The 12,996-nt window shown below is 60.5% G+C and overlaps 1 protein-coding gene across 4 annotated transcripts in view; it reads right to left on the bottom strand.

The window, feature by feature from the left end:
- ADAMTS7 (ADAM metallopeptidase with thrombospondin type 1 motif 7) overlaps positions 1-12,443 on the bottom strand; it is a 36,419-nt gene extending 23,976 nt beyond the window's left edge. For 2 of the 4 annotated variants that reach the window (XM_085589069.1, XM_085589070.1), the window contains exons 1-8: positions 11,709-12,443; positions 9,909-10,252; positions 8,929-9,100; positions 6,785-6,984; positions 5,085-5,168; positions 4,249-4,373; positions 3,119-3,268; positions 2,401-2,544 (exon numbers count right to left, since the gene is read on the bottom strand). In XM_085589069.1, coding sequence (XP_085445195.1) covers positions 2,401-2,544; positions 3,119-3,268; positions 4,249-4,373; positions 5,085-5,168; positions 6,785-6,984; positions 8,929-9,100; positions 9,909-10,252; positions 11,709-11,802 — 1,313 coding nt within the window. In that variant the 5' untranslated portion in view covers positions 11,803-12,443. Of the gene's footprint in view, positions 1-2,400; positions 2,545-3,118; positions 3,269-4,248; positions 4,374-5,084; positions 5,169-6,784; positions 6,985-7,074; positions 7,538-8,928; positions 9,101-9,908; positions 10,253-11,708 lie in introns of those variants that run through there. The other 2 variants (XM_085589071.1, XM_085589072.1) reach the window with 2 other exon arrangements.
- Between the last annotated feature and the right edge of the window lie 553 nt (positions 12,444-12,996).

Raw genomic sequence — 12,996 nt, 5'->3', positions numbered from 1 at the left:
ACCAGGAATTGGGTTGCTTTCAGCAGCCCAGGGGCTCAAAAATCTCGATTTCCAAACTCCCACCAGCAGGAGCATCCTGCTGCTCCCAGCCCAGTGGGAAGGGCAGGAGCCCTGTGGGTGATGTGGGGCTGAGCTGGGATGGATGGGGCACGGGTTGGGCAGCTGGACACAGGGTCCTGCTGCAGCCTGTGTCAGGCACACATGCACACTGCATGGAACCTCTCCACACGTTTCCACAGAGCCCTGGAATGGTTTGGGTTGGAAGGAGCCTTACAGCTCATCCCATTCTGGAGTGTTTTCTCTAAAAACAGAAGGTGTCCTTGCTGGGAAAAGTCCAGGCTCAAGCACTTCATCCTGGATGAGCCCCAGGTGTGACACTCGTGCTGCTCTGGACTCTTCACCCTCTGCCTGTTTGGGTCCAGCACAGGTCCCCCCACGCTGTCCCCAGCCTCCTGTTCCTCTGAGCTGCCCTGCCCCAGCCCACAGAGGGGTCTCTGTCCAGTCTGGGGATGACTGGGATCTGCCTCAGCTTTCCAGCTTTTCCAGAACCTATTTCTTTGTTAAATATTTTACAATCATTCTCCTGGTCTGTTCAATTGGCCGAAACACATCTCCAAGCAGGGAAAAATTGGCCTGAGTTTCCCTCTGGCTTCCAGGGATCTGCAGTAAATTCCAGTCCACAGGGGATGCAGGGGCCTGCGCTTCTCTGCCTGTTCCAGCCCGTTCCTTAACAAGCTGGAGGATGGAGTGGATGGAACAGTGATTAAATCCCCATCTGTGAGCAGCCTGAGAGGATCTCCAGATACATTTGAGAGCGGGATTAAAATTCCAAAGGCTCCCAGAGAACTGGAGGAAAGGTCCAAAGAAGCCAGGACAGAATTCAACAAAAACAAAGGCAGAGCTTGGAGCTTGGGGAGGACCAGCTGTACTGCCACGGAGCTGGTGGGGCTGGCAGAGGGGTGGCACGGGCAGGGCACGGTCAGCAGGCCCTGGCAAGTGGAGGATGATGGAAGAAGAGCTCCAGCACGGTGGAAAGAGGCTGAAAATCTGGTTGTCTGATGCAGAGCAAAGACTGAAGGGTCCCTCCAGCACCAGAGCATCTGCAGGCACCCCGTGCCAGCACCCTACACTGGCCTGACCAGGGGACACCTTCCTGGGGGACAGGCTGCCAGTGGGACAGGAGCTCTCCTAGTGTCCCCTCGTGTCCAGGCAGACCCTGACTGAAGGCACTGACTGCAGAGCTGGGGCCGTGCTGCCGCCGGGAATCACTTTCAGACGCTCCACCATTCAGCAGTGCTTGTGAAATAATCATTACCTCGTGTAAAAAATAACGATCACCCTCCGAGAGCGCGGCTTTTCCGAACGTGAGCTCCGTTCCAAGCACGCCCAGCAAGCCCAGGTCAGCAGGGCCCCGTTCCCTGGCTCCCTCCCTCCTGTCCTGCTGCCAGCACCCCGTTACAACCCCTCCTGTCTGAGCTGGCCCCGTGCTGGCCCCGGCCCCGGGGTGTCACAGCCGGTGATGCCAGCCTGGCCCTGCGCCGCTCCCGAGGAAGAGCTGCTCCTTCTGGGGGAGCAAGGAGAGCCAAGCCCAGCAGAGGAGCTCCCAGCTGCTCTGTCTCCCCACCACAGCTCGCAGCAGCCCGCGCTCATCACAAGCAGGAAATTCTTCATCCCCAAGTGAAGGTTAAAAGCGGAGGGCCAAGAGCGCTGCGGATGCGGGAAAGCTCCGTTCCTCTGAAAGCCATAAATCAGCAGTAATTCCCCTGCACGGGGCCAATCCACATGTCCCAGGCTGGATTTGGGAGCGGAGCCTGGCCCCGGCAGCTTCCCCTGGGCCAGCTCTCCCCTCGCTGCTCCTCACTGCCTTCAAACCTTCCTGCAGCAAGGGGGAAAAGGTTCCTCCAGTGCAAGCCACTGGCTGACAAACCAAACTCAGGGCTGGCTTCCTTGGAACTTCCTAACAACAGGCTGAAAAACCAGCCACGGGTGCTAAAAATAAACAAAGGCAGGGAAGAATTTGGCTGGGTCGGGTTTGCCCGTGACAGGCAGAGAGAATTGAAGAGATTCTGCAGAACCTGCAGGGAGCACTGAGGGAAAACACTCCGGTTTTATCTGTGCAACCACAGCCCCTGTGCCCCCTCAGAAGTTCCTCATCCCCCTTTCACAGCACAGGGAGGATCCATGGAATCGTGGAATGGGAAGGGAAGGGACCCCAAAGCCCATCTCATCCACCCCATGCCATGGACAGGGACATCTCCCACTACTCCCAGGGATGGGGCAGCCACAGCTGCTCTGGGTAAAGACCCCCAACGCTCTTAGAGAGATATCTCAGAGGTAAGAGCCCCCCATGGCCTGACCCCCCAGCCCCAGCAGTGAGGAGGAAGAGGAGGAAGCACTCACTCGAGGAAGCGTGTGATGTACTCGCGGCTGCAGCGGGACCAGGTGAGAGGGGACGTGTCATACAGGAGCTGTGGAGACATGATGAAAGGTCTTTTCCCAACTGGCTCGCAGTCATTGCTGCTTCCATCATGCTGAATCCCAAAACTGTGTAAGAGCACATCCCATGGAGGGGAGGTGAGGCACGACCACCACAGCCACCGCCGCCGCCGCCCCCGCCCCAGGAGCAGGGACCTGCCCTGGGACGTGCTACTGACAGCCCTGAGCCTGTCCCGTGCTGTCACTGCAGCTTTCCCACTGAAAACTCAGGAATATTCCACAAGATCACGCTGGTGGGTGTTTTCCCACACGTGGGTGTCTATTGGGAGCTGCATTGTTCGAGTGATCTGGTGGAAGTTTAACTGAAACTGGGGCAAGCAAAATTCTGTCGCTGGTATTACAGGCAGATCCTCCTTTAAAACTTCTCAATGGGCAGCCCCTGCTCCAAAACCACCCCAGGACAATACACAAGTGCAATTTCTCCAGACTGCCTCGGATTATGGGTTCTCATTAAACCTGGGACAACCCAAAACTTAACTCTGGAATGAAACCCTCAGGGAGCAAGGGAGTGTTTGTACCCGTGAGAAACCGCCTGGGAAACATCTCCCAACTTCCCCCCCGTGCCTTCTCCAGCCCCAGGGTGCACGCAGAGAACAGGGGAGGAGGAGGAAGAGGGTGGTACCTGTGTCCCAGCTCGTGGGCCACGGTGAAGGCGAGGGGCAGCCCTGTGTCCTCGTTGATGTTGCAGCTGCGGTGGGGTTGGCACATCCCGGCCACGTGGGACAGCCCCAGGGTCTCACAGGGCCTGTTCATGGCAGCACAGATGTCCTTCCTTGGCCGAGGGCACGAGGACACACGGACAGACAGACAGACACAGAGCAGAGAGGGCGTTGGAAGGCGGCAGGACCCGGCACACGGACAGCAGCCAAACAGGAGTGAGAGCAGAGACATCCAACATCCTTCCACAGGGGAAACATTTCTGACCTTCCCTTTCCCCTCTCCTCTCCCGGTATCCCCAGCTCACTATTAAGCCTGATTAATGGAGCTGCTGGCCAGGCTGGCTGCGTTTATTCCCTTGTGTAAATAAGGCTGATGCTGGGGATAATCAAGCAATGTTTTGGGGAAGCGCATCCCAGAGGTGCCGTGGTTTTCCAGCTCCAGCCACCCAGGAAGAACAGCTCCACCGAAGCACCAGGCCTGAAGTGCCTCATTTCTGCTACAAAGCAACCTCCCGGGGAAGATAAAGCTGCTGTGGGTTGTGAATCATCACCCAAACCACCACAACATCCAGCTCAAACCAGGCTTTGACTGCAAGGTACACAAACTTGGCCAGAGGCAGGAATTCCTGCCAGCTCGGTGGGAGGTCAGGGGCTTCCCAGAGGCTCCTCTGCCAAGCCCAGCCTCTGAGGGAAAAAGGAGAGTTAATCCTGTGTACAGCTCCTGGATCCAGCCCTTCTGGGGCTTGGCAACAGGGCCACGGTGAAAACCTGGCTTGGAAACCTCAGCTGGGAGCCGTGTCCAGGTTTAAACCTGAGCTCTGAGACCAGTCCATGGAATCACAGACTCCTGGAATGCTTTGGGTTGGAAGGGATCCTAAAGATCATCTAATTCCATCCCCTGCCATGGGCAGGGACACCTTCCACAGCAGTTCCAGCCACCGGGAGACATCCCCAGACCTCACGTTACAGATCTTACATGCAGGTCCCCAGGCAGGGAGAGTGAGACTTCAACAGCTCCCAGGAGATGCTCCCCGGGCTGCCCCACCTGCAGCCAGGTGAGGTTTTAGCCCAGAGCTGTGGGTGGGCTCCACACCTGGTGAGCAGCACGGCGACGTCGTGGTGCAGCGGGTGCGAGTCTCCCTTCACGTTGATGCTCTTCTGCCACTTGCAGAAGCTCTTCAAGGTGTTGTCTGCGTGGTGGGAGATCTTCAGGTCCTCCTGCCAACATAAAGGGAGATCTGCTGGAGCTGCTTGGATTTTGGGATGGGAAGGGGAGAGGCCTGACCCCAGACACATCAGGATGGGATTGGGAGTGACTGCCACCCAGATGGAATCGCTCCATGTTTATAGCTTGTAGGCTGGGTGGGAAGACAGCCCTTTTCCTGCTTTCTTTTCATCTGTGGTTCAACCAAAACATTAAATCATGCAGCAACAGGGGTTAAGGACCGCTGCAGGAAAACCCCGTGTGCTGGCTGACAGAGAAGGACGTGGCTGTGGAGACCCCGAGTGGCCTCAGGCCCCCCCAGAGCCACCAGGGCAGCCTGGACACGACCACCCAGTGACCCAGAGCCCTGTGCCCCCACCCTGGCACTGTGTCACCCTAAACCACCCCAAACCCAGGCTCTGCAGAATTGGGCACCTGGATTTCTCCCACACCCGCTCAGCCAGGCCATGGGGCCAGCCCAGGAGGGAGCCCAGCCTGGCCTGGCCCAGTTCAGCCCAGCCCAGCCCAGTTCAGCCCAGCCTGGCCCAGTTCAACCCAGCCCGGCCCAGCCCAGTTCAGCCCAGTTCAGCCCAGCCCGGCCCAGCCCAGTTCAGCCCAGTTCAGCCCAGCCCAGTTCAGCCCAGTTCAGCCCAGTTCAGCCCAGCCCACCCCAGTTCAGCCCAGTTCAGCCCATCCCAGCCCAGTTCAGCCCAGCCCGGCCCCACCTCCTCGCGCTCCAGCAGGACCAGGCGCACTATGGCGATGTTGATGGGGTTCCCGATGCTGGCGTGGTGGAACAGCCCCGCCACCTGCAGTGGGACACGGGGGACAGGCTGGGGACACGGGCGGCCAGGACAGCGGGGACGCTGCTGGGGCCGGGACAGCACCTCAGGAATTCCCACACGGCAGACGGGAGCAGACACGGGAGCGAGGCCTGCCCTGGAATCCGTTTACGCTCGGTGTGATCTGTGCAGGCGCTGCAACTCGGCCACGAGCGCCCGGGGAACCCTCTGCTCTCACTGCCTGTGCCCAACACCTCCGAGGAGCTCGGAGCTCTCGGGTGCCTCCAGCACCCCCAGAAATCCAGGGCTGCTACCTGGGCTGCTCTGCCCCATCCCAGCCTTTCCTGGCATCAACCAAAGCTTTCCTCTGGAATGTCGAGAGGTGCCACCCCCGCAGCAGCAGAGGGACAGACTGAGCCACTTCTTTATTCTTTATCTGCTTGTGTCGTGGCACCAGCACAGCCCCCAGATTGCCAGGGACGCCCCCAGAGCCTGGCTGTCCTTCCCTCAGCTGTCCTGCCCAGCATCTCCAGGGGAGGCCATGGCCCCAGTCCCCATGGCTCCATGGCAGCTGGCCCTGGATGAACTCTGGGTGCCCTGCCCGTGCCAGGGGACACCTGGATGAGCTCTGGGTGCCCTGCCCGTGCCAGGGACACCTGGATGAGCTCTGGGTGCCCTGCCTGTGTCAGGGGACACCTGGATGAGCTCTGGGTGCCCTGCCCATGTTAGGAGACACCTGGATGAGCTCCGGGTGCCCTGCCCGTGCCAGGGACACCTGGATGAGCTCTGGGTGCCCTGCCTGTGTCAGGGGACACCTGGATGAGCTCCGGGTGCCCTGCCTGTGTCAGGGACACCTGGATGAGCTCCGGGTGCCCTGCCCGTGCCAGGGACACCTGGATGAGCTCTGGGTGCCCTGCCCATGTTAGGGGACACCTGGATGAGCTCCGGGTGCCCTGCCTGTGTCAGGGGACACCTGGATGAGCTCTGGGTGCCCTGCCTGTGTCAGGGACACCTGGATGAGCTCCGGGTGCCCTGCCCGTGCCAGGGACACCTGGATGAGCTCTGGGTGCCCTGCCTGTGTCAGGGGACACCTGGATGAGCTCTGGGTGCCCTGCCTGTGTCAGGGACACCTGGATGAGCTCTGGGTGCCCTGCCCATGTTAGGAGACACCTGGATGAGCTCCGGGTGCCCTGCCTGTGTCAGGGACACCTGGATGAGCTCTGGGTGCCCTTCCCATGCCAGGGGACACCTGGATGAGCTCCGGGTGCCCTGCCTGTGTCAGGGACACCTGGATGAGCTCCGGGTGCCTTGCCTGTGTCAGGGGACACCTGGATGAGCTCTGGGTGCTCTGCCCATGTTAGGGGACACCTGGATGAGCTCTGGGTGCCCTGCCCATGTTAGGGGACACCTGGATGAGCTCCGGGTGCCCTGCCTGTGTCAGGGGACACCTGGATGAGCTCTGGGTGCCCTGCCTGTGTCAGGGGACACCTGGATGAGCTCTGGGTGCCCTGCCTGTGTCAGGGACACCTGGATGAGCTCTGGGTGCCCTGCCCATGTTAGGGGACACCTGGATGAGCTCTGGGTGCCCCCCAGCCGCAGCACCCCAGGGCCCCGTGGCCAGCCCTGCAGGGCCCAGCACTCACCATGTTCATGACGGTCAGCACGTACTTCTCGATGTTGGCACTGCCGTGGAACTCCACCATCTTGGTGTCTGCCACCACCAGCGTCTCCACCCACTTCTCCCTGCTGATGGAGCGCTGCCTGATCCTCCTCCTCCTCCTGCCCTGCTTCTGCTCCCACCGCTCCCTGCGCCTCTCAGACCGCTCCAGGCTTTCCTGAGACTCTGAGGGGTTTCAGGGGGAAAAAAGGAGTTTTTTTCCTTGATCAAATGCCTGCAAGTTGAATATCTTCTTTTTTAATTCAAAGGAATCACCTTTGATGTGGAGAAGGCTCCTGCTTAGAGCCACAACTCAATAACTCCATGTGCTCTGTTTTGCTGTGCTCTGTTCCAAAGGACTCTGAGCTCAGCCTGCTTCACGTGAGCAGGGCACAATAAATAAATAAATAAATAAACAGAGCATTTGAAGGAATTTCTTTGACCAGAACAAGGTTTGCAATATTCCTCAAGGAACAGGGAGCCTCCCAAAGCCGAGTCTTCGTGTTTGTACTGACACAGGAATTCGTAGACAACACTGCAGAGATGCTTGAGAAACAACCCCGGTGGCTCAAGATTTGGGGTCATCCCAAATCCGTGTTTTTCAGGAAGGGACCATTCCCATCACCACGAACTCTGTGTCCCCAAAGCTGGAGAGGAGAGGAGAGGAGAGGAGAGGAGAGGAGAGGAGAGGAGAGGAGAGGAGAGGAGAGGAGAGGAGAGGAGAGGAGAGGAGAGGAGAGGAGAGGAGAGGAGAGGAGAGGAGAGGAGAGGAGAGGAGAGGAGAGGAGAGGAGAGGAGAGGAGAGGAGAGGAGAGGAGAGGAGAGGAGAGGAGAGGAGAGGAGAGGAGAGGAGAGGAGAGGAGAGGAGAGGAGAGGAGAGGAGAGGAGAGGACTCTGCTCCTTCCCAAGGGAAACAACGGCAGTGCTGGCTGGGAGTGCGGAGGCGGGGGAGAGCTCAGCGCTCCTCACGCACAGCAGCCACTGGGAATTCTGCAGCGGGGACTTTTCCTGCCACAGGGCTCCTGCCAAGGTCAGGGTCAGCCCCGAGCTGGGTGAAGGCTTTACAAACCTCATCCCACACAGTGGGAATCGCTTTCATGGCTTCGGGGGGCTCAGCCTCGCTTCCCTAACAATGAGCTCCTACATTTCCTGCGCTGTGCTGTGAAAGGGCGTTTCACCCCCAGCCCGAGGGATCCCAGCTCCTCCCGATGAATTGCTAATACCACTGAGGCAGTTCCATCCCTGGAGCTCGTTGTGCCTTGGCTGAGCTCCCAGCCGGGACGTGAGGCTGCTGCAGAGCTGGGGGGCTCCTGGAACGTCTCCCCTCGGATGATCCCTGCCCAACACCACCCAGCTGTGCACACGGGCAGCCCTGGGCATGGACAGGAGCTAAACAACACCAGCAGCACCTGCCTGTCGTGGGCACAGCAAACAGCAGAGCTCAGCGAGAGCAGGCAGTCACTGAAATCCTGCAGACTTGGGGACTCCTTTGGGATTCCCCTCCAGGGCTTGCACAGCATTGTAGCCCTGATTACAGAGGAGATCCACATGAATTACACACAGGCCATGGTATACCCAGAGAAATTAATTTTCAAGAATAGACTTCAAAGTCCAGAACGGACTCGAGTCAAGAACAAGACTTCAAAGACTAGAAGAAGTCATTAAGATTATTACCACAGATTAAATAATTAATTTAGATTATCAGAAGAATGCCTGAAGATAACCCTGTTACAGAAGCAAACCCCAGTCTGTGAAAGCAGAGAGCTCCAGAAAACATGCAGCACATAATGCACTGCAGCTTCATCAGGGAGCAAAGTGCCCATCAGCTTCTGGGAATGCACTGAATTCCTCAGCACTGGAAATGCTGGGTTTGGGAGTTTATCCAACCCATCTGCTCTGCACAGGGAAGGACCCACACGCACTCTGCCCACACTGGGAACTCCCGGGCCAGCCACCGAGTTCCACTCCCAAAGTCCAACCCTGGCAGCTCAAAACCAAAGTTTTTGTGGAAATGAAAGCAAAAGCTCAGTCTCCACATCAGCCCCCTGCCTGCAGCAGGGCTGGGAGCAGGAGCTGAGCCCAGAGGCCCGAGGGCAGCACCCGTGGGTGACACAGAGCAAGGGACGGTACCTGGGACGCCGCAGGACGCCCGTGGGGCCGGGGCTCTCCTGCCCTGCTCAGCCCTGGCCTTGGGCACCTGGCGCTTGTAGATCCTGTGGGGCTGCGCTGCTCCCTCCTCGCGGGGGCTGCTGGACACGGGCTCGATGAAATAGTCCTCGTTCATGAGCTGGAACACGCCCTTCTGCCAGGGAGACACAAAGGGCCCCGTGAGGCCACCTGCAGCCCAGCTCAGCCCCAGGAACCCGGCACCGGGAGCGATCACAGTGCAATGGTTGGGGTGGAGAGGGGCCTTAAAGCCCAGCCAGTGCCACCCCTGCCATGGCAGGGACACCTCCCACTGTCCTCGGTTCCAACCTGGCCTTGGGAACTGCCAGGGATCCAGGGGCAGTCCCAGCTGCTCTGGGAATTCCAGCCCAGGCCCTCCCCACCCTCACAGGGAAGGATTGTCCAGAATATCCCATTTCCTCCTGCCCTCTGGCAGTGGGAAGCCAGGGAGGATCCCATGGAGTTGTACTCCCTCCAAAGTGCGGGACACGAGCATGAGCACTGCACCACCAGGTACGTGGGGCCATTTCTGCAAACCCACAGGAGGTTCTAAGCCCTTTCCCCCAAAATGCCACTCTCCAGGTCACTGCTGCCTCAGGAAATACCGATGGTGGAGCCGAGGAAACAGCAAGCAGCTTCACTGCTGCCCACGAGCTGTGCTGTCACAGCACCTCCAGCTCCCAGCCCCTCGCTCACAATCCCATCACGTAGCAGCAGGCAGAGAATTGCTCTTTTTAGGAATTCGGACACAAACAAGTAAACCCAGCCCTGGAGAGCTCCCAAACCACTGCAATCCATGGGAAATTTACAGTCAGCTCGTCCATGGCCGCACCGGACCTGCACGAGGAGATGCTGACTCTGCTGCGGGGAATTTTGGTGTCACTCCTGGCGGGACAAAGGGTTCCCCGAGGGGCTAGGGCTCCGTGGGGAGGGGCTGTACTCACCAGGCCATCGCAGGTGCTGAGGGCAGCCAGCCCGCCCTGCAGCGCCCGGCCCCGCACCTCGCCGATCATGTGGCACGAGTCGGAGGAGCGCGGCTGGATCTTGGCACCGGCAATGCCCCCGAAACGCCGCTCGCTGACAAAGCCCGGGGCCAGGAGGTGCCTGTTGAGGCTCAGGTTGAATTTCAGGGGCTGCCCTCTGTACTGCAGCTCGTAGAAGGCGGGAAGCTTGCTCCTGGAGGCCGGAGACCTCCGCTGAAGGGCCCGGTGCGACAAGTCGTAGGACAGGAAGGATCCGCGCTCGTCCACCTTGATGGGATGGACGATGTCGCTGCCGGAGCGCGGCTCTGGGGAGAGGGGGTGCCGGGGTTACCCGCAGGGTTCTTCACCTTTCCTCCCACACCCCTTCCCCCGCTGGCGGCGGCAGGGACCGGGACACCAGCTGGATGTGCCCGCTGGGACGGCACGGAGCAGGGACAGCAGGGACATCACAGCAGGGACAGCAGGGAGAGCAGGGACATCACAGCAGGGACATCAAGGAGAGCAGGGACATCACAGCAGGGACATTAGGGAGAGCAGGGACATCAGGGACTGCAGGGACAGCAGGCACTTCGCCTGCCCCTGCTGCCCCCGGGGCCAGCGCTGGGCTTTGCCGGGGACAGCATTAAGGTCCGGGTTAGGGCCGGCTGGGCGAGGGGGAGTCAGGCAGCTCCGGAGCCCGGCCCCGGCTTGCCCCTATTAACTCCCGCTGTTAAACTCCAGCTGCAAGGAGAAAAAAGCACCGAACAAACAACGAAAATCTCCCGAAAAATGGAATCCACGCTTTGAGGCGGTGTTGGGACACGCCGTCTCTAGGAGCAAAGCGCCCGCGGGGACTGAGTGCTCCGGAGCCGCCCCGGGCGGGCTCAGCGCGGGCAGCCGGGAGGGCTCCGGGGCTCCCGGGAGGGCACCGGGGCAGCCGGGAGGGCTCCGGGGCTCCCGGGAGGGCACCGGGCTGTCCGGCTCCGGGCACCGGGGCCGCCGGGAGGGCACCGGGCTGTCCGGCTCCGGGCACCGGGCTGTCCGGCTCCGGGTTCCGGGGCTCCCGGGAGGGCACCGGGCTGTCCGGCTCCGGGCACCGCGGCTGCCGGCTCCGGGCACCGGGGCTCCCGGGAGGGCACCGGGCTGTCCGGCTCCGGGCACCGCGGCTGCCGGCTCCGGGCACCGGGCTGTCCGGCTCGACGCCGCCGAGCGCCCCGCGAGCATCCCGCAGACACCCGGCGCTCATTGCCGCGGACAATCCCGCGGACAATCCCACGGACACTCGCGGCTCCACCCGCTCATCCCCGCGGACAATCCCGCGGCTCCACCCGCTCATCCCCGCGGACAATCCCGCGGACACCCAGCGCTCATCCCCGCGGACACCGGGGGCTCCACCCGCTCGTCCCCGCGGACAATCCCGCGGACACCCAGCGCTCATCCCCGCGGACAATCCCGCGGCTCCCCCCGCTCATCCCCGCGGACAATCCCGCGACTCCCCCCGCTCATCCCCGCGGACCCCCGGCGCTCGTTCCCGCGGACAATCCCGCGGCTCCCCCCGCTCATCCCCGCGGACCCCCGCCGCTCGTTCCCGCGGACAATCCCGCGGCTCCCCCCGCTCATCCCCGCGGACAATCCCGCGGCTCCCCCCGCTCATCTCCGCGGACCCCCGGCGCTCGTTCCCGCGGACAATCCCGCGGACCCCCGGCGCTCCGCGGCCATCCCGCCCCCGTCCCCGCGGACCCCCGCGCCCCTCCCGCGGTCCCGCCGAGCCGTGCCCCGGACCTGTCCCCGCGGTGCCCCCGCCCGCGGCCAGCGCCAGCGCGGCGGCCACGGGGACGAGGGGCAGGAGCGGGCGCAGCGCGGCCGGGGCCGCCATGGCTGCGGCGGGCTGGGGGCTCCGCGGGGCGGGGATATTCGTGTTTGGTGTTATTCATATTGGGCGGGGTTATGTACATCAGAAGGCGGGGTTCTATTGATGCCTTAAGTTTCAGCTTTCCCGTTTTCCGCATTCTCCACTGCTTTAGTCTGTAGATCGGAGCTTCCTACAGAGTGTCAGCAGCTCCCTCACAGCTCAGTCACACAGAGCAATCCTTTTCCAGCCCGGAGCCAAGGACACCGCTGCAGCTTCAGCACCAAAAAGTGCAAACAATAAATTGAGGAGAGCAACCCGGCAGGATGGGACCGCACAACCTGGAGCTGCAATTGGACAATTAACCCAATATGGAAATGGACCAAAACTTATAAAAGTGTGAAAAATCATGACCTGGAATCCAACTTGGGTGTAGCCACGCTCAGGCTCTTGTACTGCCCAAGGTGTACCCTGTGAAGGGATTTAATAAATCCCTGCTTTATTCCTTTAACTCTGCCCGGTTTTGTTCCAGGCAGCCTCTCAAGGCATCAATGCACGCCGGACGGGCGGGGCTATGTACATTCGGGGCGGGGTTATACCAATTAAAAGGCGGGGTTATGCACATTAGGGACTGGTTTTGCCAATTAAGAGGCGTGGTTATGCACATTAAGGGGCGGCTTTATGCGCATTAGGGGCGGGGTTATGTACATTAGGGGCGGGTTTCTGTGTATTAGGGGCGGGGTTATTCACATTAGGGGCGGGTTATTCGCATTAGGGGCGGGGTTATGCACATTAAGGGGCGGGGTTATGCACATAAGTGGTGCTTAGCCAATTAAGGGGCGCGGTTATGCAAATTAGGGGCTGTGTTATGTACATTAGGGGTTGGGTTTTGTCAATTAAGGGGCGTGGTTATGCACATTAGGGGCGGGGTTTGTTTGCGCGTTGCCAGCGTGGCCCATGGCGCCCCCTGGCGCTCCCTTGCCGCTTTGCATCTTTTGCCTGGCCGTGAGGACCGCGATTAAAAAATCACAAAAATTCAGCGAATTTTCGGTCAGAAATAAAAAACTGTCTTTGGCTGATGCCGCCATGTACCCCCTTTCCTCTGCCGGGGCTGCCTGTCGCTGCCTCCTTTTATTTTCTCTCGTGTTGAAGCACACCGGGAGCAAACACGTGGGATTACTCCTCTCTGTTAATTACCCCCTCGGGGGCTGCTCGCGGCTC

The sequence above is a fragment of the Lonchura striata genome, chromosome 10, assembly GCF_050655825.1.
Source record: "Lonchura striata isolate lonStrDom1 chromosome 10, ASM5065582v1, whole genome shotgun sequence".
Classification (NCBI taxonomy): Eukaryota; Metazoa; Chordata; class Aves; order Passeriformes; family Estrildidae; genus Lonchura; species Lonchura striata.
The sequence above is the reverse complement of the archived record's forward strand: the minus strand, read 5'-3'. Positions and strand labels throughout refer to the sequence as shown.